General features: G+C 37.1%; 1 protein-coding gene across 1 annotated transcript in view; it reads right to left on the reverse strand.

Moving 5' to 3' along the window:
- LOC128015595 (PEX5-related protein) overlaps positions 1–24,967 on the reverse strand; it is a 79,941-nt gene that overhangs the window by 13,691 nt on the left and 41,283 nt on the right. Inside the window, exons 2-7 of the mRNA XM_052599544.1 lie at positions 23,788–23,892; positions 17,296–17,407; positions 12,207–12,401; positions 11,824–11,944; positions 11,607–11,700; positions 8,381–8,476 (exon numbers count right to left, since the gene is read on the reverse strand). Coding sequence (XP_052455504.1) covers positions 8,381–8,476; positions 11,607–11,700; positions 11,824–11,944; positions 12,207–12,401; positions 17,296–17,407; positions 23,788–23,892 — 723 coding nt within the window. The remainder of the gene's footprint in view (positions 1–8,380; positions 8,477–11,606; positions 11,701–11,823; positions 11,945–12,206; positions 12,402–17,295; positions 17,408–23,787; positions 23,893–24,967) is intronic.

The raw sequence follows: 24,967 nt of genomic DNA on the forward strand, positions 1-24,967 counted from the left end.
GGTCCAGCGCCACTGCCCAAAATGGCCGCCAGTCCAGAGCCACGACCCAAGATGGCCACCAGTCCAGAGTCATGGCACAAGATGGCTGCTTGCCCAACGCCTCTGCACAGGATGACAGCCACAGCTGACCTTCCAGAGTTGAGTCAGGTTCCTGTGGACCCTCCAGAGTCGAGTCAGGTTTTCATGGACCCTCCAGAGTCAGGGTTAGTCACCGTTGACCTTCCAGAGTCAGGGTAAGTCACCGTTGACCTTCCAGAGTCAGGGCTAGTTCCTGTTGACCTTCTAGAGTCAGGGTAAGTCACCGTTGACCTTCCAGAGTCAGGGTAAGTTACCGTTGACCTTCCAGAGTCAGGGTAAGTCACCGTTGACCTTCTAGAGTCAGGGTAAGTCACTGTTGACCTTCCAGAGTCAGGGTTAGTCACCGTTGACCTTCCAGAGTCAAGGCTAATTCCTGTTGACCTTCTAGAGTCGAGTCAAATTCCAGTTGACCATCCAGAGTCGAGTCAGGCTCCTGTTGACCATCCAGAGTCAAGTCACGTTCCAGTTGATCCTCCTGAATCAAATCAAATTCCTGTTGACTTTCCAGAGTCGAGTCAGGTGCCCGTTGACTTTCCAGAGTCGAGTCAGGTTCAGGTTGACCCTCCAGAGTCGAGTCAGGTGCTCGTGGACCCTCCAGAGTCGAGTCAGGTGCTCGTGGACCCTCCAGAGTCGAGTCAGGTGCTCGTGGACCTTCCAGAGTCAGGGTTAGTCACCTTTGACCTTCCAGAATCAAGGCTACTCACCGTTGACCTTCCAGAGTCAGGACTAGTCACCATGGACTTTCCAGAGACAAGGCTAGTCACCGTTGACCTTTCAGAGTCAAGTCAAGTCACTGGTGATCTTCATGAACAAATGCCAGTCACCAATAATCTTCATGAGCAGAGTCAAATCAGCACTGATCTTCTGGAATCCAGTAGAAACTCCATGGGATTACCAGAGTTTCGTCCTCCCGTTGGTCCGGCCGCATGGACGTGGTGGTCTTCTGCTCCGCCTTGGGGGGCTTCGGCCTCGACCACAAGGATGTGGTGGTCTTCTGCTCCACCCTGGGGGCTTTCTGCATCAACCACAAGGATGTGGTGGTCTTCTGCTCCGCCCTGGGGGACTCCGATTTCGACCACATGGACATGGTGGTCTTCTGATCCGGCCTGGGGTGCACCCGTTCTGACCACACGGTTGTGGTGGTCTTCTGCTCTGCCCTGGGGGGCATCCGTTCCAACCACATGGTGGTGGTGGTCCTCTGCTCCGCCCTGGGGGACCACAATCCACCCTGATCTCCTGTTTTGTTGTTGTTGTTTTTTGCTTTTTGTGTTCACTTCCGGTCCTTCGCCCCTGTTAGCCTGGCCCTCCGTCCCTCCCCCTAAACCTCCTCTGGTCCGCCTCCCTTTTCTCCCTGTTTTAGGTTTGCACTTCTGGTGTCTGTTCCCCATTTGCATGTTCCTCTGGTCTCTGGTTTCCCCATTTTTTTTTTTTTCTGGCCCTTTCCCTCCCTGCAGCCTGCACCTGTCCGCCTCCCTCCTGGTTTTGTAGTCTTGTCGAGTCAGGTGCTCGTGGACCCTCCAGAGTCGAGTCAGGTGCTCGTGGACCCTCCAGAGTCGAGTCAGGTGCTCGTGGACCTTCCAGAGTCAGGGTTAGTCACCTTTGACCTTCCAGAATCAAGGCTACTCACCGTTGACCTTCCAGAGTCAGGACTAGTCACCATGGACTTTCCAGAGACAAGGCTAGTCACCGTTGACCTTTCAGAGTCAAGTCAAGTCACCGGTGATCTTCATGAACAAATGCCAGTCACCAATAATCTTCATGAGCAGAGTCAAATCAGCACTGATCTTCTGGAATCCAGTAGAAACTCCATGGGATTACCAGAGTTTCGTCCTCCCGTTGGTCCGGCCGCATGGACGTGGTGGTCTTCTGCTCCGCCTTGGGGGGCTTCGGCCTCGACCACAAGGATGTGGTGGTCTTCTGCTCCACCCTGGGGGCTTTCTGCATCAACCACAAGGATGTGGTGGTCTTCTGCTCCGCCCTGGGGGACTCCGATTTCGACCACACGGACATGGTGGTCTTCTGATCCGGCCTGGGGTACACCCGTTCTGACCACACGGTTGTGGTGGTCTTCTGCTCTGCCCTGGGGGGCATCCGTTCCAACCACATGGTGGTGGTGGTCCTCTGCTCCGCCCTGGGGGACCACAATCCAACCTGATCTCCTGTTTTGTTGTTGTTGTTTTTTGCTTTTTGTGTTCACTTCCGGTCCTTCGCCCCTGTTAGCCTGGCCCTCCGTCCCTCCCCCTAAACCTCCTCTGGTCCGCCTCCCTTTTCTCCCTGTTTTAGGTTTGCACTTCTGGTGTCTGTTCCCCATTTTCATGTTCCTCTGGTCTCTGGTTTCCCCATTTTTTTTTTTCTGGCCCTTTCCCTCCCTGCAGCCTGCACCTGTCCGCCTCCCTCCTGGTTTTGTAGTCTTGTCATGGAGCATCTGGGAGCCGCTCCATAGAGGGGGGGTATTGTCACAGTGTCTGGTTTGTGTTCCCTGGGTATCCACTAGATGTCCTCCTTCCCCATGGTGTCTGTCACTTCATGAACCACATTTCTCACATTCTCTGCCTAAATCATTGCACCCAGCTGTCACAGGTTATCAATCATTGCACTCAGTCAATTCCCCATTAGTGTTATCTCTCCCTGTGTATTTATACGCGGTCTGTCTTAGTATGTGTCACGGAGTCCTTGTTTAATGTTAATCCGTAGTCTTGCTCTTGCCGTGTGTTTTTGTCTGTTTTCATGTTGGATTGTTATTCTGGTTTTGACCCATGCCTGGACTGTTTAGATTCCCCTCAAATAAAGATCATGCACACACTTGGATCTCTCTACGTGTTTCCTTTATTCTGGCCGTGACAGATTTGTTTGAGGAACATTAAGGGAACAGTATAAGACTTTTTTTATTTTTATTAAAATATCCAAAAACAACTAGAACAGTTTTAGATATTTTGCTGACTTATGCACTTAAATTATCCCAAATGTTTCGAAGAAAGTTTAAATCCAGAGAAATTAGCAATTTTAACTAGTGACTCGGGCCATGTCCATGTGTCATTGGGTCGCCTGCCAATGACGTCATACAGCTTCGACTTCGACAGAGAACATGGAAACACCAAAGTCACTTTAATATGTTGTGCATTTTAATAGACCTGTGAAGACTGCACAGAGTAGCATTATAATAGAACTTTCAAATGTATCTAGTATGATAAATAAAAAATAAATCATTAGCTTATCCATGAACATTATTTCTGCCCGAGTCCCATCGAGGCCCGAGTTGCATCGGCTGTGAGGATGAATACGACAACTCCCATGATCAATTCCCATTCCCAACTCCCATCATCAAACTGCGCATTTGTTTCTTTGTTTGTTTTGAATATGTGCCATCTAGTGGCCAAAACTTCCATATTGTGCCTTTAAGTCTCAAAATTTAAGTTGTTCTTCACTGAAAATCATTAGTAGTTATTCATAAAATTAATAGTGAGGTCTGATTCATAAACTGTTCTTTTGAAGTTTTCATCTGGTTCAAAGCCAGTCCCCTCACCAATCTTAAAAAAAAATTGAAAGCTCCAGTCACAATTCAAAGTAACTGCATGAAAAAGAGGGAACCAGATAAAAATTCTCGTTTTGTGTTTCATAGAGAAAATAAAATTGGAATTGGAATAAAATGGGAAGTTAAATTTTTTTTTTTTAGCAAATTTGGTCACCTATTTTGTGCAAAGCACCTGGACTATTTCTTAAAATACCTGCTTCGCTGAAAAATATGTCAGAAACACTGAAAAAGATCTATGACAATGACAAATAACAAATGTTGTGTTATGACATCCCCTGAAGCTGTTACTGTCTAAGGGGCTCAGAAAAATCATTCCTGAGCACCCCTGACATTTTCTGTCATTCAAGAATTGCATCTTTCCTTTAAAATTCTTTTACCTCAACTGCATCGTTCGTCCCTTGAGAGATTGTGAGATACAGCTCTAAGCGTAATAAAGGCTGAATGTTGTCAGGAGCGCAGCAGGCCATGGCAGAGGCCTTAACAGTTACAAGGCTCCGAAGGGGGTCAGTGCTCAGTCTTCCTCATTTTCAAACAAGAGACACATGATCAAGGCCATGCTGTTCCACTGGGGTGAGAAAGACTTTTCTAATTGGTCTTTGTTGCTAAAATAGATGCCCTTTGGTTCACAAGTCTCTGACCTCACTTTCTATTTGGACGGTGCACCAAAACCTAGCAGCTAAACAGTATTGGGACAAGCTTTACATTGGAAAAATATTGCTTAATTATTATTTTTGTGTTATTCCCTAGTAAAAACAAACAAAAAAACATTTTAAAACAGACATTAGAAGCAAAACTGTGTATTATTATAAAACAATTATGTGCATGTAATTCATATTTACAAATGAATACTGCTTACAAGACAGAAAGTTCATGTAACTGCATTACTGTACTGCTTCTTCAGTAGCTGTAACATTTTTCTCCCAAAAGCAGGAACTTTATGTCTGGGAGTTTGGTTTGTCGAACATATAAAAAAAGAATTGACAAGCTGTCAAGTCCTGCTGTTAAAACCGATCCCTGTCATTTTGCATCGTCTGAAACATCTCCTACTTGTTAGGAGATGGAAAGGATCAGAAGATGGCTTTTGAGTAGCCAGTGTAAATCTAAAGCTTGGATGCTTAATCATTTTGCTCATGTGTTGTAAAATAAATTCTATTATTGTTTTGAACGAGAAGTCTCAATTGCCCAAAAGGTTTCTTGTATGGCACATGGTAGTTATTTACAGCATAAATCCTTACATTTAAACTAGAGTTGTTCCGATTCCGATACTAGTATCGGAAATATCTCCGATACCACAACAAATTCTGGCATCGGCATCGGCGAGTACATGAACCCATATACCGATCCGATACCATTTTCTTAAAAAAAACCTAGTTATGACCGCAAGCTTTGCCTAACCGCTGCACGGTTCTTCTTCGCTGCTCAAAATGCATTGAAAACACAGGAAGTTGTGCTGTGTTGCCACAAGCAACCCCTGTTTAGAGCAGCGAAGAAGAAATGAAAACGCGTTAGCAGCCCTTATCTATATATGACTGGATCACTCATCACATTCTAAACTGCCAAAAGACAGTGAAGCCGCTACTATATTATAGATCAGTGGTTAGCAGTATGTCTCTGTAGTACCGGTAGTTACAGACTCTCGAGTATATTCAGTACCGGCAACTGCGTTCAGTCGCTTCCGTGTAAGTCAAAACGCAGGGCTCCAGACAGTAGCCGAATATATACTAGTGTCTGTGAATATTAAACTGCAAAATACTATTTAAATATTACTCCCGCAAAATCTACATCTCTGTGGGTGACTGGCACAGATGCGCGAGAGCTCGCTGTTTTGTAGTCTCTGCTGTGTGTCATGAGGACACGAACGCATAAACCGTCACTTCATGAGAATTTACCGTTTCATTTGAGAATACTGTCATATCATAAACACAGACACTCAAAGATCTTCATGGCAGCCCATTAAAATAAATGTTTGGTTTACATGAGTAAATTGACAATATATAAAGCTACTGTTGTAGCCTACAGTAATAATAATACATCTCTATAATAATAATAATTATGCCTAGATGGTTGCTTGTTTTTTACTTGTTTTTTACTTGTTAGAGATTATCTGATTAATAGATCTTTTTTTATATTCCTAGACTTATTTGTTGCAGTTTTTTTATACAGTTATATTGTAAAACTTAAATACCTTTTTTAGTTTGCGGTGTTAGATTTTTGGCTGCATTTGAAGTTCTTTTTTGCATAAGAAAATAAATAATACTGTCAAATTCATGTTAGATAATAAAAATACTGTAATAAATACAGTAGTTCACCATGTATTTGTTCATGTTTTATTGAGGGATCTGTCTGAAGCACACCATAAAAAAATTCTAGCAATTTACACAGGGCTAGTAGTATATACAGCTGTATATACAGATATACACCCAGGTATCGGATCAGTACTCGGTATCGGCCGATACCCTGAGCCCAGGTATCGGAATCGGTATCGGGAAGAGAAAAAGGGTATCGGAACATCTCTAATTTAAACACTACTCTCTGTAATATTTGGCCCTGACCAGCACAGAGACAGCCAAAAGCCAGCGTTCACCTCTCGCTGTCTGCTTGTTTCTAAATAGAGCAGCATAATTTCAGTTGTATTCTGTTTCCTGCACCCTAACATCCTCCCCTAAGACTGCGGGGCGTGAAATTTATTTTCCATCTATCTTGCATCTTTATTCACTGCTCAGTAAGCAGCCCAGTCCATTCCCCATTTCAAATTCATTTTAGGCTCCAAGGTATTTCTTCATTCAGGACATCAACAAATGAAAATGATCGGAAACTGGCCTCACTGTCCCAGAAAGTAGCTTTCTGGATAATATAAGACTCCATTCAGCTTATAATCATATTAAATATATGCAGTTACTCATAGCGGGCTGGATGCAGAAAGGCAGCTCTCAGCATGCAGGCCAGTGTTCCTGTAATGATCGAAACTAAAGGATGGTGCTATCGATCAACCCTCCATTTGATTCCATTGCAGCTTTAAGAATCACTACTTAATGTACACTAAATCCCGCCCCTTTCAAACTAGATACTGTCTCGTATAGCTGCAATGGGCACTGTCTTGAGGGCTACAAATAGGCAGCATAACCAGTGATTCTGTGCAAAGTACAAATTCTGTATTGAGTGGTTCTTCATACTGCAATGACTGCTCTCACTTTTAGATATTCCCTTCCTATTTCTCCTCCATTATTCTTACAGATCCCCCATGTTTTTGCCCTTAGCACTCTACGTCTGTAACACATGTAATACAATAGCTGATTTCTTACAAGTGCAACAGCAGACACTCATCAGAACAACATAAACTATTAAGCAGTGAGAACTCTTAACACAGTGCTAAGTAGTCTTGTCACATTGTGATGAAACACGGTATTTTTATTTGTAGGTTTTGATTACTATTTTGTGCATTTAAGACGGAACATTTCAAAATAAATAGTAATAAAAAATAGAAGCATTTTCAAAGACTCTCTTATTCAAGCAAACGGCTATAAATTTGATGTGAATGTAGGTGTTGTATAAAAATAGCTTTTTGATTGAATGAGAGATGTTTTTTTTCCCCTGAGCGGCAGGCCTTAGAGTAATTTCTTCCAATGCATCAGCGGTTGTGATCACTGAAGCAGAGGAACTGATGTTGGACAGCAGGGTCTCCAGCTGAATTAGCCCATATCTAGTTTCTGTAAGCACAATACCTTCTCCTCTGCCACCTGATGCTGCACGACTGGCCCGTTTTCTTCTCTCATTGAGCAATGGAAAGTTGTTATATGGTTCAACTTATTCCGTGAGCAACGGTGATGACATTATAATCAATCAATTATTGAGGGAGGTTAATTAGCATCACATTGTAATCATGACAGCAGGCAGTTTCCAACTCGTCCAATTCTCATCCAGTTCTCGTGAGGCCGTATTAAAATATGAACTTTAACAGAGGACACACCTAAATTTGTTTCTTCAAGTTGATTTTTTTTAAGTTATAAAATATTTTATTCCAACTCAGTTTAAGGGGATAGTTCACGCCTAAATTACAATTTGGTCATAATTTACTCACCATCATGTTGTTCCAAAAAACTATAAGGTTTCTTTCTTCTGTGGAACTTAAAAGAAGATAAATATGCTGGTAATCAAACCATTTTGGTAACCATTGACTTCCATTGTAAAGACCAGAAAAAAGAAAAAAAAAACTTTTATGTTCCACAGAAGAAAGAAAGTCATACAGGTTTGGAAAGGCATGCAGGTGAGTTTATAATTACAAAATGTGAATTTTTGTTCAGAGACATACAATTAAGCCATTTTAATTAACTGGATAATGTATCTGGCTAATATGAGTATAGTGCCAGATCAGCTCCAGTTCACACAGTTTTAGCTAAATTAAATCTGTTTCTTATAATTCTGCAGTTTGTTCCCCAAAATTAAAAGTGGAAAATGTCTGTAGATTATATTTGGGTCTGTTAATAAGTTGATATAAAAAGGCAAATGCTTTTTGCATCAAATGTAAATAGTGCTAGATAGTGCTTGCATGAGTATAAATGTCAGCAAATAGTGGCAGTTGCTATTTAAGTGTGAATTAAACTAATATGCTAAAAAAATGTCTGAGTAACGATGGGCGGAGTTAGTGAGAAAAAAAGCCTGTTAATAAAGTTGGCTTTTTGGACTTTGTGTAAATACAATGCCCATTAACTACAAGTTTTTACTACAAGTTTTTGATGCTTGCAGATATTTTAAAGGAGACTTTAGGCTTACCTCCACTGCTGCCTTAGCTCTTTCAAACTCTTCCTCCAGAGAGTGGTTTCTGGACAGTAGTGTGCTACCCCACCTTTGGTCCTTGCTCAAACGGCCCTGTCAGACACACACACACACAAACACACACACACACACACAGAGCAGGAGTCAGAGAGAATGTGGTCAGCCATCTCTCTGTCACTCTCTGTCCTTGCCAACCCCTGATGCCAGAGGCAAGGAGAAATGCCTGCTTCTCGTTTTCTTTCCTTTCCTTTCCTTCCCTTTCTTTCTTTCTCACTTTCACTCTCTTTTGAGGTTCTGCTGTCCACACCTTATGTTCTCACACTCAAAATGGCTCAAGACTTGCTTGTCATGCACAGCTCGCTGCCCTCACACATTTTTCTCAGTATGCAAAACCTGAAAATAGCATGGCAGGAGACCTTTGCGCAGCAATGAATCGTCAAATATGCACCGTTTTCAGCACTGTACACCTGAAGACATGCTTTACATGCGGCAAAGCCATTCATTTTGACTACAGTGCTGTGTGTGTAAACCACACGGCAACAAAAATACAAGCTTACTGCAAAATAAAACACAACAGTAAGATCTCAAGGGTTTTATTTTGTCCTAGTCATAAAGGCTTCATCTGGATAGATTTCAAATTTACGGGGTGACATCTGGCCATAACAAATAATAGGAGCCTTTTGTTTACATTTGCTGATGGCTAAGGATGCTATTACATACAAGGTGTAGATGAGTTTGTTTCCTGATAGGAATAGATTTGGAGAAATTTAGTTTTGCATGTACATCTCTTGCTCACCAACGGGTCTTCTGCAGTGAATGGGTGTTGTCAAAATAAGAGTTCAAACTGCTAATCAATGCATCACAATATTCCACAAGTAATCCACATAACTCTAGTTAATCAATGAATGTATTTTAAAGTGGGAAGCTGTGTGCTTGTGATAAACAAGTAGCTTCAAGCTGCTGAGCCTAGCTAAAATACCTATTCAGTGAAAAGGTATTTTAGGGGTAGGTTCAGGGTTAGTACCTAGTTATTACATACTTATTATAGTTACTACAATAAATACATAGTATGTACATGAGGAACAGGACTGTAAAATAAAGTGCTACCGAACTCTCATTCTAATGGCATATATTCACTGCAGAGGATCCATTGGTGAGCAAGTGAGGAAACAAACATCTATATCCTGGATAGCTAAATTGGTTCAGTGGTAGGGAAATTCCTTGTTACAAAATGAATGTACTGGCCAGGGGGCGTAATTAATTGTGCTATGCATTTAAATTGTATTTTTAAAAATATGTATCACACTAAATTAACGTGCAAAACTGATGGCCATAGTTGTTGCATTTTCACTTATAATAATGTCATGTTTTTGGTGCACCTTAAACTTTAAAGTTGCTTGTCAATTTAATTAATAGTGTACTCATAGCGTTACCCTTTATAATTCACCCTCGTTATGTAGCTTTGTATCTTGTTCTTAGGTCATTCTAAATGAAAACTTCAGTTTCCCCAATTCAATTCTTAGCATAACAAAGCCTCTCCAGGCAGACTGAATCAAAGCAATTTGATGAAGTATTTGCCACCTGCCTCATTGGATATCAATCAATTACAAAGTTAAATGTATTTCATACAGGAGGCTATAATTGAAGCCTCAGAAAGAACAGTTCTTGCTTCATTGTGCTGGCACAGCTCTGTATAATTACATTTAATGTGCCCTGTCAGACCCTGTGTCAGTGCAACAATTACCTTTAACATAACACATTCCATTTCCACCACCACTCATGGCTCAAAGACAATTTGAGCTTGATGTTTTTCGAACCATGCAGCTCACATATGTGCTGATTGCTCCATCATGACTAGTTTTAGCAAATGTAAGACAAATGTATCTGTACTCCGCATGTAAGGTTTAGGTATGTAAGGGTCATATAGGCTATAAGAGGGTCAACTATAAAGAAACATTCATCCTTTTTTTAATTAAATTCCAAAGTAAAAATATTTTTAAACAAACATTATGAACTCTTAATTACTTAAATACTCCACCATTCAAAAAATTGTGGTCAGTAAGATTTATTTTTTATTTTTATTAATACTTTTATTCAGCAAGGATGCATTAAAAAGATCAAACTTGACATTAAAGATTTCCACACGGTTACAAAAAAGTATTGAAATCAAATCAATCTTGAATTCAAATGATTTTTCCCTATTTCTATTAATCAAAGAATCCTCAAAGAAAATTAAAAAGAAAATGTAAGAAAAAAAAAAAAAAAAAAAAACCAAATAATAACAAGGAATGTTTCTTGAGCTTCAAGTTAGCATATTAAAATGAGAGATCATGTGATACTGTTGACTGAAATAATGGCTGCTGAAAATTTTGCTTTGCCATCACAAAAATAAATTACATTTTAAAATATATTAAAAAAGTTTTTTTTTTAATTGCAATAATATTTCACAATATTACCGTTTTTATTGTATTTTTGATCAAAGAAATGTAGCCTTGGTGAGTATATGAGACAAAATCATTTAAAAAAACCTCATCACCACTAAGTTATTTTGATAGATTTTTGGGGAGTCACAAGCTGACTATTAACCTGATGAGCAAATCAAAGATGTTAGAGGCACCCACTGTTGGACAATCTATCTGGGGTAATTTAATTTATGCTTTTCCAATAGCAACCTTGGGTTTACATTGACCACTGACTGGTCAATAATTAATTTGATAATTATCTAATCATGACAGACAGCAATACAACAGACCTGCATGCTTCACTGAGGGTAGAAGCGTGTAACATTTGCACCCTGTAGCACCACGATAAATTGAAAATCCTTTGCAAACTGTGACCGTCACTTCAGTTCATTAGTTGCCATTAATTTCACCAAAATGCTTGGTCTTTTTTGTTTTGAATTTGGTGGTGATGCTGTTGCCATGGTGCAAATGCATAGACCATTCTGCAATTCATACAAAGAGTGCACAGAGAAGCTTACATGTCTTCCACTAACATATAGCCTGTTGAGCTGAAAATAAAGAATTCTAGACGTTAGCACACAATGTTCCACAATGTATTGAGTGGCTAAAAAAACATTCACAGTTCAAGTGGATGGATTTAAAGTGATAAAATAAAACGAGTGGGACAAGTGGGAAATAACATGTGAAAGCCACTGACAAATGTGCACAGATGATCAGGATTCATAAAAATAGTGATGAGTGTTGCTTAGCACTGCACTTACTTGAGTTGCTGGCACGGCTTCCAGCTCTACTTTATTATTGACCTCTAGGGAGTTCCTGGGGGTAGTGTCTAGCTGAGTCTTGCAATCCATAGACCTGGGGTTATATCATAAGAAATTGATGTGAAAAAACAAAGGTATTCATATCTTTCGGATATCCAGAAACTGTGTTTTCATACTAGTTCTTTGTTTGTTTTTGTTTTTTAGAGCAGCGACTTACCACACAAATTCACCGGAATTTTTGGATGAGCATCTTCTCTCCAGTTTCCACTTTCTGCTACTATTTCGCTCCAGGTGTGGGTTGAGTTCTTCCCATTTTTCCAAAGAAGATGGAACTGCTACTGTAAATGAAATGAGGCCATGTTGTTTGACAGAGATATATTATCATACTGCATCCCAAATAAATCACAAGCAACACCACAGTTTGAGGAATTTGCAGTAAGCACATATTAAAGAGGGCAACCACATAACATCATGTCTGTAATATCATTTTCATTGAAAAATTACTATCCATTATTGAACCTGTTCAGTTAATGACGTAAACGTGATTTGCAAGATTGCTTCTTAGCATAACGGCCCTATAGTTTGTCTGACACTTAATACCTGAGTCAGATGAAATCTTTTCTGGTGTGCGGGAACAGGTTATACTCGGATCAACATCCACTTGGATCAGCTCTGTTTCATTGGCCTTCTTCCTGTACGGAGTGCCCTTAGAAGAAAGAGGACTCTTCCTGTCTTTGCTTTGTCTTTTCTCTCCAGGCTCACTCAGATCTAGCAGGTCCAGAGAGGAGGACAGTACTGGACATAGGAAGCAAAATGAAAATAAATATCATCCACTTGTATTTGTCTTCTTGCTCCAGAAAGTTCAGTGGTTCTGAAAGTGTGGGATGCATCCGCTGGCCAATGCCAAGTTTTAAATAGCTACACTCTCAGAAATAAAGGTACAAAAACTGTCACTGGGGTGGTACCTTTTCAAAAGGTACACTTTTGTTCCTATTAGGTTCTAATATGTACACTTAAAGTACCAATATGTACCTTTAAAGCTGCGGAAGGTAACTTTTGACGCTCTAGCGGTTAATAAACAGAACTGCTTGCATCTTGCGGAAGAACATCGTAGCCGGAACTACTTCTCTCTGTTTATGTCTATGAAGAATCACAAAGGTACTGGGTTACTCCGCCGCGGTATCCCCGAAGCCATCTAAAATAGTCCGAATATAAACACTTATTATAGGTGCACCCTAGTGATTCAGGACAAGCTAAAAACATGGTTTGGAAAATGGATTAATGGTGTACTCGCTTATTATACATTTTTCTACATTTTGAACACAAACAAAGTTACGGACCGCAGCTCTGATTGGTTATTTTTTACCGGGAGCGATGTATTTTCTGCAAATAGCAATAGGACCACTGGGAGGAGCCAGAAGAGCTTGATTTTTTTCACAGATTATCTGTCTCATATTCTACTGTCAGGACATAATGACAGGTTTAACAAATATGTAAAAAATATATTTTTACAAAAGTTACCTACTGCAGCTTTAAGGTACAAAAATGGACCCTTTATGCACAAACATGTACCTTTTGAAAATGTAATGCTCCAGTGACAGCTTTTGTACCTTTATTTCTGAGAGTATAGATCACTAAACAAGCTAGATCAAAAATTAAATATAAAAATTTTGGTCTCAGCATATTGAGTGAAGGTCGTTTCACCACCGAGGAACTGAGAGGGTGAAGGTTCTGGAAATCAACATTGTACCTCATTGTCAAGAAACTCCTAGGTGCCATTTGTTCAATGACTGTAAATAGCGGGATGGAATATACAGCTTTCACACCTTGTTTGATTGCCTGCTCTAAAAACGAGTTTGATTTATCCCCTCTCCCCCTGTCCCAACTGGATTGTGGTCACTGTGAATTTTGGTTTCAAACCATATTTTGTTTATGGCAGAGTGGCATCAATTTCTTTTGAAGCTGAGTGGATATGAGATATAAATATAAATATAAATTCTCTCTGTTTTGAACGCCTTTGAGTGCGAAAACAGAAATTCATATGTCATCAACAGTGCTAGCAAGTTTTTGCACAGTTTTGAATTAGCACATCAACCAAAAGCCCATAGTTTAAAGGAAAGAAAAACATATAAAAACACATCCTGGCATAGTTATTGCTCTGGGCACTCATCTACCTGCGTGGTCACAGCAATAAAAGACAGCAGGCAGTTCTGACAGCTCAGGGGCCAGTGTCAAATAATCTTTGATGTTTCATGTTCCTCTCCAAGAGAACAAAGAGCGTTTGATATAATGTATACACACACACACACACACACTTCATCAAGAACACCCTGTACAGAACACAGTGTTCGGCTGCAGATGATGAAGTTTTAAGAAATATGTGTTCCTTCAATATTCAGAGAGTATGTAGTCAGCATTTCTGATTAAGTGAGATCAAAGCATAAAACATTTAAATGGTTAACACCCCCACCTTACATTAACATTAAGAACAGATGCTCTGGACATATTCTACAGCTTCTACCCCCTTCCTGCTACCTTTCTGGCTTCTTCATAACCAGGTGGTAGACAAAATATCCATGCAGGTCAGTATTGGATATAGATGCCAACATTGAGGATGCATGATCCAAGCCTTGAGGGCTGGACAGAACACCTTCCGAAATCTGGCACAAACATCAGAGCTGAAACCAGGTTACCACCACATGCTTTTGTCTCTGCCGACCACACAAAGACCAGTCTGGACACCAAATACCTCTCAAGACTTTGATATCTTCAATAAATCAATATAATCAAGAAGTTTCACAATGATTGCCTTCACATGTACAATAAAACACCAATAAATGGGTCAATTGCATATGAGTGTCTACGATAAAGACAAGTTTAAGTTTTTTTTTTAAACTCATGTGCCAAGATCTCAGAAATCCACCCTTTGCATTCATGTTGGTTTCATATGGTTTTGAAAAACTTTTATATATATTTAATAATAAATAATAATATATTTTTCTTCCACCTTTAAGACATGTTTTTTTTTTTTATAAATTAACAGACAGGACAAAATTAAATGTCATGTTGTTGACTAAACTGTCAAAAAATCTCATTATAAAAATATCACTATATATAGGTATATTCATTAATCAAAAACTCATTATAAAGACATGACAAACAGAATAATGCTATGTTAACATGACATTTTGAAAGCATCCACTTTTCTCTGGTTTTGATGTCAAAATAAGCAGATTTGGTAAATGTGGTACTGAAATTGGTATAAAGACTAAAAATATATTTAGATTTAGGTGTTTACATGATCTTACACACTGTTGGCTTATTAAGATTATTATTATTGAAATCAATTACTTTCCCAATTTGTACTCTGTTTGTATATGCCTAAGATAAAAAAACAAAACAAAAAACAAAATGTATGTTGTTAAACGTACGTCTTGCTTTGAATCTCATAATCTGTCCTGACACCTTGATAAAATGATAGTCTGAAGATTCAGTAGCCAAAGCAAGTCATGATTTTTTTTATTACTAAAATGAAAAATGGATCAAAATCTCACTCAGGAGAATCTACCAGAGAATAATAATTGAACTCAGAGGTGATTCTTCTAAAGATTACAGGACTTCACATAAAAGACCTGAATATACTTTCTTTTTATATAATCAGCTCAATTGCTTGTGTTCTTTTAATCATTCATTTTAGCTTAAGAATTTAGTCTAATTAAGCATACTCATATTAATACAATCATATTAATAAACATGGCAACAATTATTTACAGTGGTACAAAAAATATAATTTCAATGCAACATTTCAGCGCAGTGTTAACTTGGCAATTGACTCTGGCTTCACATTTCAAATCAGGCATACTCCAATACACATAGATCAATAACTGACACTTTTACTATTTGTTTGACAGACTGAAAATCTTTCACACTCTAAAGTAAGTACTTTGTGACATTTTGATTGCAGAAAGTTCTGGCTGGTGATTTCTGAACCTCAATACGCTCAAAGGCACAGTAATTAACAGATTGCTGCTTTAGAGCAAGCAATCGAAAGATCCTCCAATCATAATCTGTTGGTAAACAGAATATGCTTTTCCACAATCAGAAAATAAACAAGATACTCTATAGAGAGTAGGAGTGGTTGTCTTAATTGCTTTGTGGTTCAGACAAGTGAGGGTGTAAGTCAAGTAAATACAGTTTTATTTGCTTCTCGGTGTGAATTTCATGTAATACAGCTGTCATGTAGTAAGAGGCCACATACTTCCTCATTTAGTAATGTGTGTGTCTGCTCTGCTAACCAGTGGTGAAGATATATATATATATACTGCAGATGCCATCTGTGAGGAATTAATTAGGTAGAAATTTAACAATGAGCAATATTTGGTGTTAGCAGACAATATTGATATTTGCAATGTTAATGTTTACTCAAAATTACTACACATTTCTCCGAACAGTGCCCTTAGTTTATTGTTGAATTTTGCTTAAATTTGTGAAGGCAACAGTGTGCATGCCTTTTTAAGGTACGTGTGATTTCACCAAGTACAAACATGTTCCTGGATCCACATCCTTGTTGGAACAACGTTCCAATCAACCAATCAGAATAGAGATATAACTTTTCAAGAAATATCTGTTTTAGGCTTAAAATCAGGGTTAGTGCTTCTACACTCTTGTTAATCAGGCATCATTTCCCACTGATTTTAGTAATATATTATGGGTAGGGTTAGGTTTAGGGGCAGGAATTGGGTTAAGTTTGTATTTTTGGACCGTAATGTTGATCCAGAAACATGTCTTACTTTGCTAATTATGTAAAGTAAATGTCTTGACTGAATAAAAAAAATCACCTATTTAGGTTAATAAATAAGCACCTTTTAATAAGTTCCCTTTAAAGTTATTCAACTCAGCAGCCATCTTGGTAATGCCATCAGTTATTTTCAGTCATACAAGTACATATATTTGTAATTCAATCAGGAATAAAAATCAAACAACAATGGTATTATAAATTGTTTTTTTTTTTTTTTTTTTAAATAATGCACAAAAACAGTATTATAAGGCTGGGCCATGTGTAGTTTCCATGGAATATTACAATTTGTCCTATTCATTTTTGAACAGAAAGGCATGCTGGGCAATAGCTGAAAATGATTGGACAACAAATTTTTTTTTTTTTCCCTTACTATCATTCAAAGGTTTGGGTTGGTAAGATATCTAAAGTGCTTTTGAAACAAATCTCTTATGCTCACCCACATTTTTTTATTAAAAATATAAAACAGTAATATTGTGAAATATTGTTTCAAATCAAAACAACTGTTTCTATTTAAAAACATTTTAAAATGTATTTTATTTGTATGTTGTCAAAGCTGAATTTTCCTCAGTCATTTCTCCACTCTTCAGAAATCATTCTAACATTCTACTTCAGTGCTCAAGAAAAAATTATTATTAGTAACACAGTTGAAAATAGTGGTGCTGATTAATCCTTTTTTCTTGTGGAAACCATGATACATTTATTTCAGGATTCTTTGATGAACAGAAAGAACAGAATAGCACTTATTAATTCAATTCATACTTGCTAAATGAAAGTATTAATTCAAAATAAAAACTTTTGAATGGTAGTGTAAAAGCACAAATAGATCTGAAGCAGATGCAGGAGCAGAATTGCTGAGGAAGCATGGGAAGGTCACTATCTGTGGTACTGTACCTGCTGTGTTGGAGGTTACTGGGCGGGCAGCTTCATCACACTTGGTCTCGCAGAGGAAATCATCGATGGAAGGGCTCAGCAAGGGACGGCTCTCTTGTTGCTCACTCACCTGCTGAAGAAATCAAACAGAAGAGTGTGATGAGATCTACATTAATGCACTTCTGTTCTCCTATTGTTTTAGCTGCAGCCAGCCTCCATTGTGCCAGGAGCATCTCTGCGTGTTATTAGGACGCTGATAGTCACCACCTTGCTGCCTATTTACAGGATTGAGACGACAATTCACACCATGCCCCCCTCTTGCAAACGTCTCTAACCTGAGGATGTTTCTCCCTCCCATTCTCACTAAAACAGAAGGAAAGCAGACCAGTAAAATCAGAAATAGCATGTGGCCTGCTTGTTTTTCCATTTCAGAGAATATAGTAATTGTGTATGAATGTAATTATGACAAGGAGTGAGGGTGTCTTAATATATACTACTGTATGTGTAGGCCTACTATGTGACACAATCTGTGTATGTTCTCTTAAACGACTGGCATAGAGGTGGCCCTGTGTCTAACAGAATGGAAGAAAACACATCAATCATCATCTGGTTGTTCATCTGTAGTGTTCATTCAGCCATGCCACAGTCTCATCAGAGGAGAGCACTTTTGTGGGCAGTGCATGGCTACAGCAAATCTGCATTTTCAGCCATAAATACCTCTCTTTTGAAAACTTAATCCTTTAGTCAGAAGAGAGACATACATTTGCAACATTAAGGGGCTCCTTGATGTTTAATCAGTGTCCTCAGTGTGGTTAAATTAATTGATTTCTTCCTACATATTGCACATACTAAAATGAATGCTAGCGTATTCGTGTCTAAACAGGATTTGCATCAGAATCTATCAGGATTTATTTCTAGTTAAATGTTTCTGTGCTGTAGTAAAATGTTATTGATAAATCCATGTCTAAAGAGGGAGATTACTATAGTGACCTGAGAAACAGGCTAGTCATTTAATTGGATTTGATAATCTTCTTTGTTCACATCATTTAAGACACAAAGGCTGATCACACCAGTTGAGGCAAACATTTATCTTCACCCTCTTGGAAAAAAGATTTCCTTATGTGACTGGAAGGCAGCTAGCTAACAAGCTAACACTTGCTTATGAGTGAATAAGTGGCTACCTGAATTTGCAAATAATTTTTATATTCCATCTGTTTGCTAATTAGCTTGCAAAAGTACACTACCATTTGAAAGTTTGGGGCTAGTAAAATTCTCAAAAATGCAGTTTTTAAAATGTAAAATTAGAATTGAAAATAACTGTTTTCTATTGTAATATATTTTAAAATTTAATTTATTTGTTTGATGTCAAATCTGTATTTTCAGCAGCCATTACTCTAGTTTTCAGTATCACATTGTCCTTCAGAGATCAGAAATGCTGATTTAATATTTTTATTTATTTTTGAAAATAGTTGTGCTGCTTAAATTTTTGGTTGAAACTGATACATTTTTTGATTAACAGAAAGTTCAAAATAGCATAATGTTTTTTGTTTTAACAGAAATATATATATATATATATATATATATATATATATATATATATATATATATATATATATATATATATATATATATATATATATATATATAGGCTATTTGCATTTTAAATACTGTCACTTTACATCAAATCAGCCTTGCTGAATAAAATAATAAATTTTACTGACTCAAAATTTTGACAAGCTTATTTATTTATTCTACACAACTGTGCTTAAGAAGATATAAATATGCTGCTTTCAAAGTCACCTGTACTTAATGCTTTGAGGCTATTTTTAATAATTCCCCTGTGTGAGAAGAGAATCTCCTCTGTGACCCTGTCTTGATGAAAGCTAAACACCCCTGGTTTGCATGTTGCTGACATTTGTTTCTTGCAAATAGTGCTAAGATACTTATGTCATCAGAATGCTTCATGTCACATTCATATATCCTACATATGGCCTTAACAACAACTGCTTAAATTACAAACTGTTGCATGTTTATCATTTAAAGCAAATTGATAAAAAAGCTCTGACCTTATCAAGACTAGCTTAATTGGGGGCTGCTGTATTTCAATTTGAACGTCTTTTTAATTTGTCCGGGGCTTAAATAAGACCAGAGACAAAACTCCATCTGGAATTAATTTTGAGATGGACACAGAAAAAAAAAAAAAAAAATCATTAATGAAAAAATGGATTATACTTCTCTAAGGAGAAACTAGTTGTGCTTGACATTTTTCTGATTTATATTCTACCTTCAAACTGTACAATGGTTTGTGATCTCCTCGTACAGTAGCTTGACAGAAGCTTTGAAATAAATACTGAATATTCATGAATAACACGAGCAGTGTATGTTGGCCAGAGCGCTTGGGAGAACATTCGTGTTGTGAGAGTCTGTGCCAGAATGCTGACCCAGCAGTCGTAATTGGGTTGCACAGACAACACTGGCTCTGCTGGTGTCAGGGAGGAGATTTATTCCTTCATTGGCTGGAATGTCTGATCTTACCCAAGATGAACTCCTGCTGTTACAACACCTTGCACATTTTTGATGGAAGTCAAGAAAATGATGGTACTCTGTCTTCCAACTGTCGTCTTTGCCTAGCATCTTTCTTAAAAATAAAATAAAAAAAATAAATAAATAAAAAACCTTTGCAGAAATATAGTCTTATTAAGCATTTGAAGTGTCAGGCTGGGTGATGTAACAGCATCTTCCGTCCGGATGTTTTATTACCGTGGGTGAGCTGGATTTGCATCTATATACAGTAAGTCTTATTATAAAAGCATAACTTCCTCATTTGTGAATGCCAGCAGAACAAGGGCCATTATTTTGGGCTCTTCTATTTAATTAGATTCCCCTGTATTCAGTTTAAAACTGTTTTTCACTTTAGGGTTGCTGACATTAATAGGAATTATTAAGGGGACAAAATTCATTCTTGTAATTTGAGCAGATAACTGCAGTCACGTTGCACAACATTTTTTTTTTTTTTTTTTTAATTAACTCAGTATGATTATTTCAGTGGCAGGCTAGAGGATTTATCTGGCTGTTCTGTCTAAGAGAAGCAAACACATTTGGCGTGTCTTCTGTCAAAGGTGCATTCTGTTTGGTGCTAATTGAAAAAGTTTTACATATTAGGAAACAAATAGTTTTTGTGAAAAGTTATCTGAGAAAATTTTTTCTATAAAAATAGTTTTAATTTTTATTTTTACTCACTTACACCTGTATATATTTCAAACAAAGTCAAAGATGATTGCAAAATAAACTGCTACACCTCAGAGCAACACCAATAGTGGTGTTTCATTTCTGAATGAATCAGTGTTTTGAAGGAATCGGTTGAATTACTGATTCAGTGGTTCATAAAGGTTGTCGCCACCTACTGGTATAATGATAATCCACAATAGAAGCATGGTGCCTTTATCTCATTGGGTGTGTGTTTATATATATATATATATATATATATATATATATATATATATATATATATATATATATATATAATTCAGTTTACACCTTCTTACAATATTGAGAACATTTCAGTATTTAATTTCAGTACTTTAATTTAAAGACGTATTCCAATTGAAAATGAGTGTGCATAGTTTCTCTGCAATCTGTTCCTCATAATTTGAAGGGAACCATGCATACACAATTGTCCCTCAGAAAATACAACATAAAAGCATTGTTAAGTAAAAATAATACATTGACAGTGTTAAATATAGTCATTCAATTCAAACAATGAATATCGGCACATTATATTCAGCCAAGACTTGAACATCAAGGTCACATAGTTTGGCTTTAATTAGGATTAGATTTTTCATGTAGTGCATAATGTACTATTCTGAGATTCACTGTGCTTCTGATGTCCCATCTTCAGGTATTTATAGTAACCACATGTGAATGCTGATTACCCTTTCAAGACACAGAGAGTTGTACAGTAATTGTAAAGCAGAGTAAACCTACTTGCATATGTATGAAAAAAATAATGGTGATGAACAACTCAGGAAGTCCTTTATCTATATGAAAAGGAATTTTTTTTTCAGTTGTTCTCAGCTACGCTTTATCACAACGCAAGCATTTTGTACCTCCTCATTTTTGTCTTTGTGTTTGAGCCGGAGGGCAAATCCTGAATTATGTCATGGAAAACTTCCACTAATTGTGTCATGTGGGTTTAGCTCCTGGTGGCAACTCAAATATATTGTTGTCAAGGGAACCTGGAACCAGTTTAGCCTTAAGGGGGAGATTTAAGGAGGGAGGTATAAGCTCATGTGAGGCAACTATTAGTGTTATAAAAAAACCGCATGAACATACACAACTGCATTATTTATGAAGAAATGTTCAGAGGTACAGTTAGCTGTAAAAGCCTGTTCTATTTTGTCTTGTGTGTGAGGTCAGTAAAATTAGCATAATTGATAAGATATTTGAACCAAGTGTTTACACAACACAAACTAATAAAATACTTAAAAACAATTAGAAGTATACAAATAAGAACACTTCTAGCAGACTAAGTTAAAAAACCTGCTTCTTATATGTCATTCATGCAGTGAATTCCCAGCTAATTATAAAATCTTTCTCTTCAGATAAAGAGTTCATCCGTTAAGTTCAGCAATTTACTTGAAGTGACAGCAGATGATTAAATATCCACAGTATTAAATTGTTTAGGGACACAGAGACTAAGAAGCAGTCATTTCTCAAAAGAACATTATTCAGGCTTTTTTATAAATATCCTAATATCTATAAATACCCTAATATAACTGAGTGACACCCAAATAAACTTCACCAGTGAAACTAACATATTGTTTGGGCCTTTACTTGTTTTACAAGACTACAGTTATAGGTTCCACATTGTTGTAAATAGGACAGTATTGATTTGATAACACTGGCATCAGTATTGACAAGACTTTACACAGAGGAATGATGTGCTTCACATGCCACATTCGATCTCACCTGATTTGAAAATGAACTAACCTTTACGCTATTATGGGCAAAGCAGTTGGCTTCAGGTCACCAGTCTATTGATTGTTGACTGATTACAAAACTAACCTCTACATGCTTTGCAAAGGCATATGTGAATCATGTGTCATTTAGTGACTGGTGAAGGAAGGGTGGAAACCAGTTGAGCGCTTCAAAAGCTTAATGTAATGCAATTATTACTGAGTTCACAATCTGTCTTGCATCAATACGGCACACAGACATAAACTACGCAGATAATAGTGCTATATGTACACATATAAACACAACTATAAAGATTAAAACACATAACAAACTACAGACCACACAGGCAATGACAAGATGAACTCTAAAGCTGTGACATTAGGATTTCCTAGACAGATATCAACCAAGAAAAAGAAAAGTTCCCTAAAATTTGTTTTGCTCAAACATCAACATCAACAGTTTGATGCATGTAAAATTGACAATTAGACAATTCCATGCTAATTTGTCTGATAAATTACAAATGAAAAATACTAAATATTTTAAGATTATTGTGATTGTGATTTATTGAGTGTTGATGATGGCAATGTTAATCTAAATGTAAAAATAGACTGAACTAAATATCAAATGTGGATTGATACCCAGGGTTAATTTGAAATCATTTAAAACTAAAACCACAAAACAATGTGCTGAACGTCGCATAAAAAAAAAAAAAAAAAAAAAAACAAATATATATATATATGTATATGTATATACAAACAAACAAACACACACACACACACACACACACACATATTTATCATTGCCAAGACAGTATTTCTAATTTCCTTTTTATTTTAAATTACTTAATTACTAAATAACTAAAACTAAACCTAAAAAATAATTTAAATGATAAACATTTAAAAATAGAAAGAAAAAAAACACAACAAAATTATTTAACCTTTAACTTAAAAAAAATATATATCAAATCAGAAAATATGAAAAATAAAAACTAATATAAAACATCTCAATGACAATGATATTAGAATAACTGTGATGATAACTTTGGTGACAAATTTCATAAATCATCTGATATCTGATATAGCACTCAAATTTGTGAATTTCTAAATAAAATATATGTAAAGCAATATTAAATATATCAAACTGAACTTCTTATGAGGTATATTACAATTTAAAAGCATGTGTTAAAGAGTTTTGATATTTTTAAAGCTTGAATATGTGATATATTTTATGATCGTGGCAACAAATCCTGCACCATAGCTTAACATAAAGCTAAGATTTAAATCCATGTGTGTCCTATGTGTTGATCTGAAATGCTCATTTCTATTGTCCCCATTCTATTTCTGTTTTCTACCCCACAGAGTAACCCTGAATGAAATAAAAAAGCCTGTGTTAGCTGTTGTGCTGTTAGAAATTTGTGATGGCAGAGACCCACTGTGATTTTAATTTTCGTTATGCTAAAAGTTGGAGGTTAGACAGGTTTTTCCATTAGCTATCATCACCATGCAGCAAGAACGGATGTGCTGTTTCACTCTAGCCATAGCTGCAGTAGTAGCCCACCTTGTTTGTCATCGTGAGGAGGGGCTTGCCTTCGGAGGACGCCTTATTGGGTATCTCCTTCAGGACCATGGCAACGGTCTTATCTGCAGCCCTAGAGTCTTTCCCCTACAACAGTGAAATCAACAATGTCTTGTGTCAGCACAGAATATTTAGATATTATTATTCCTACTACGGTGCTTGAAGTCTCAATGATTTGTATGCTATAAGATTGATATGATCACACTGAAAGCAAAATGAAACACTGCCTGAAGCCACAGATGAAAACAGCTGCATGGAACATCAATGCATTCTTTCTCACATCATCCTCAGTTTTACTCTGCGTGATGAAGTGCGATATCACACAGAGGCCACCTCAGTCATGTGAGTGATAGGGCGGCTGTCGTCAACTGCTTTTATCTGTGCTACAGAGACAGAGATGTATGGCCAGTCTGAACAGGGAAGACGGCATCTTATTACTCCAAGGCCAAGTTATATAATGGATTCAATTGAATACGCAAGCTCGAGTGAATGCAATGTCCAGAGAAATTACGTTAACTTACAACTTACATTAACCTCTAAAATATATTAATAACAAAGCCAAAAGTATGGACAAAAGTTTCTATCCATATATTGTTATTTCTGTCCATAAGGCCTATAAAGATTCAACTCTCAAGGCTTTTGACACATTTTTTTCAGAACAAGGCTTTGTCAAGCCAACATTTAAAGTACTAACTCCACTCAAAAAAAAAAGAAAAAAAGAAAAATACAGTAACAATTCAAAATTCAACTAATTTTAATTATGCTTATTTAAATGGTGTGCCCTCATAAAAACATAAGGTAACACTTTAGAATAAGTAACACTTGTTAACTATTAACTACGACATTTCTCTCAATAAATTTTTAATTTGCTGCTTATTAATTGTTAGTAAGGTAGTTGTTATTTTTAGGTATTAGGTTGGATTAGGGATGTAGAATAAGGTCATGTAGAATAAGGCATTAATATTTTTTTTAATTAGCACTAATACATGGCTAACAATCTAGTAATATGCATGCTAATAAGCAAATAATAGGTGTTACCAATTAACAAACATATCAATAGTGAAACATCCATTACTAAAGTCTGTCAAATTACAAAAAGTCAATAAATTTAGCTTTTTACTTAGAAATGACAAATAATAATTCAATTCTAAATAGAAAAACA

The sequence above is a fragment of the Carassius gibelio genome, chromosome A6 (genome assembly GCF_023724105.1).
Source record: "Carassius gibelio isolate Cgi1373 ecotype wild population from Czech Republic chromosome A6, carGib1.2-hapl.c, whole genome shotgun sequence".
In the NCBI taxonomy this organism is placed as follows: Eukaryota; Metazoa; Chordata; class Actinopteri; order Cypriniformes; family Cyprinidae; genus Carassius; species Carassius gibelio.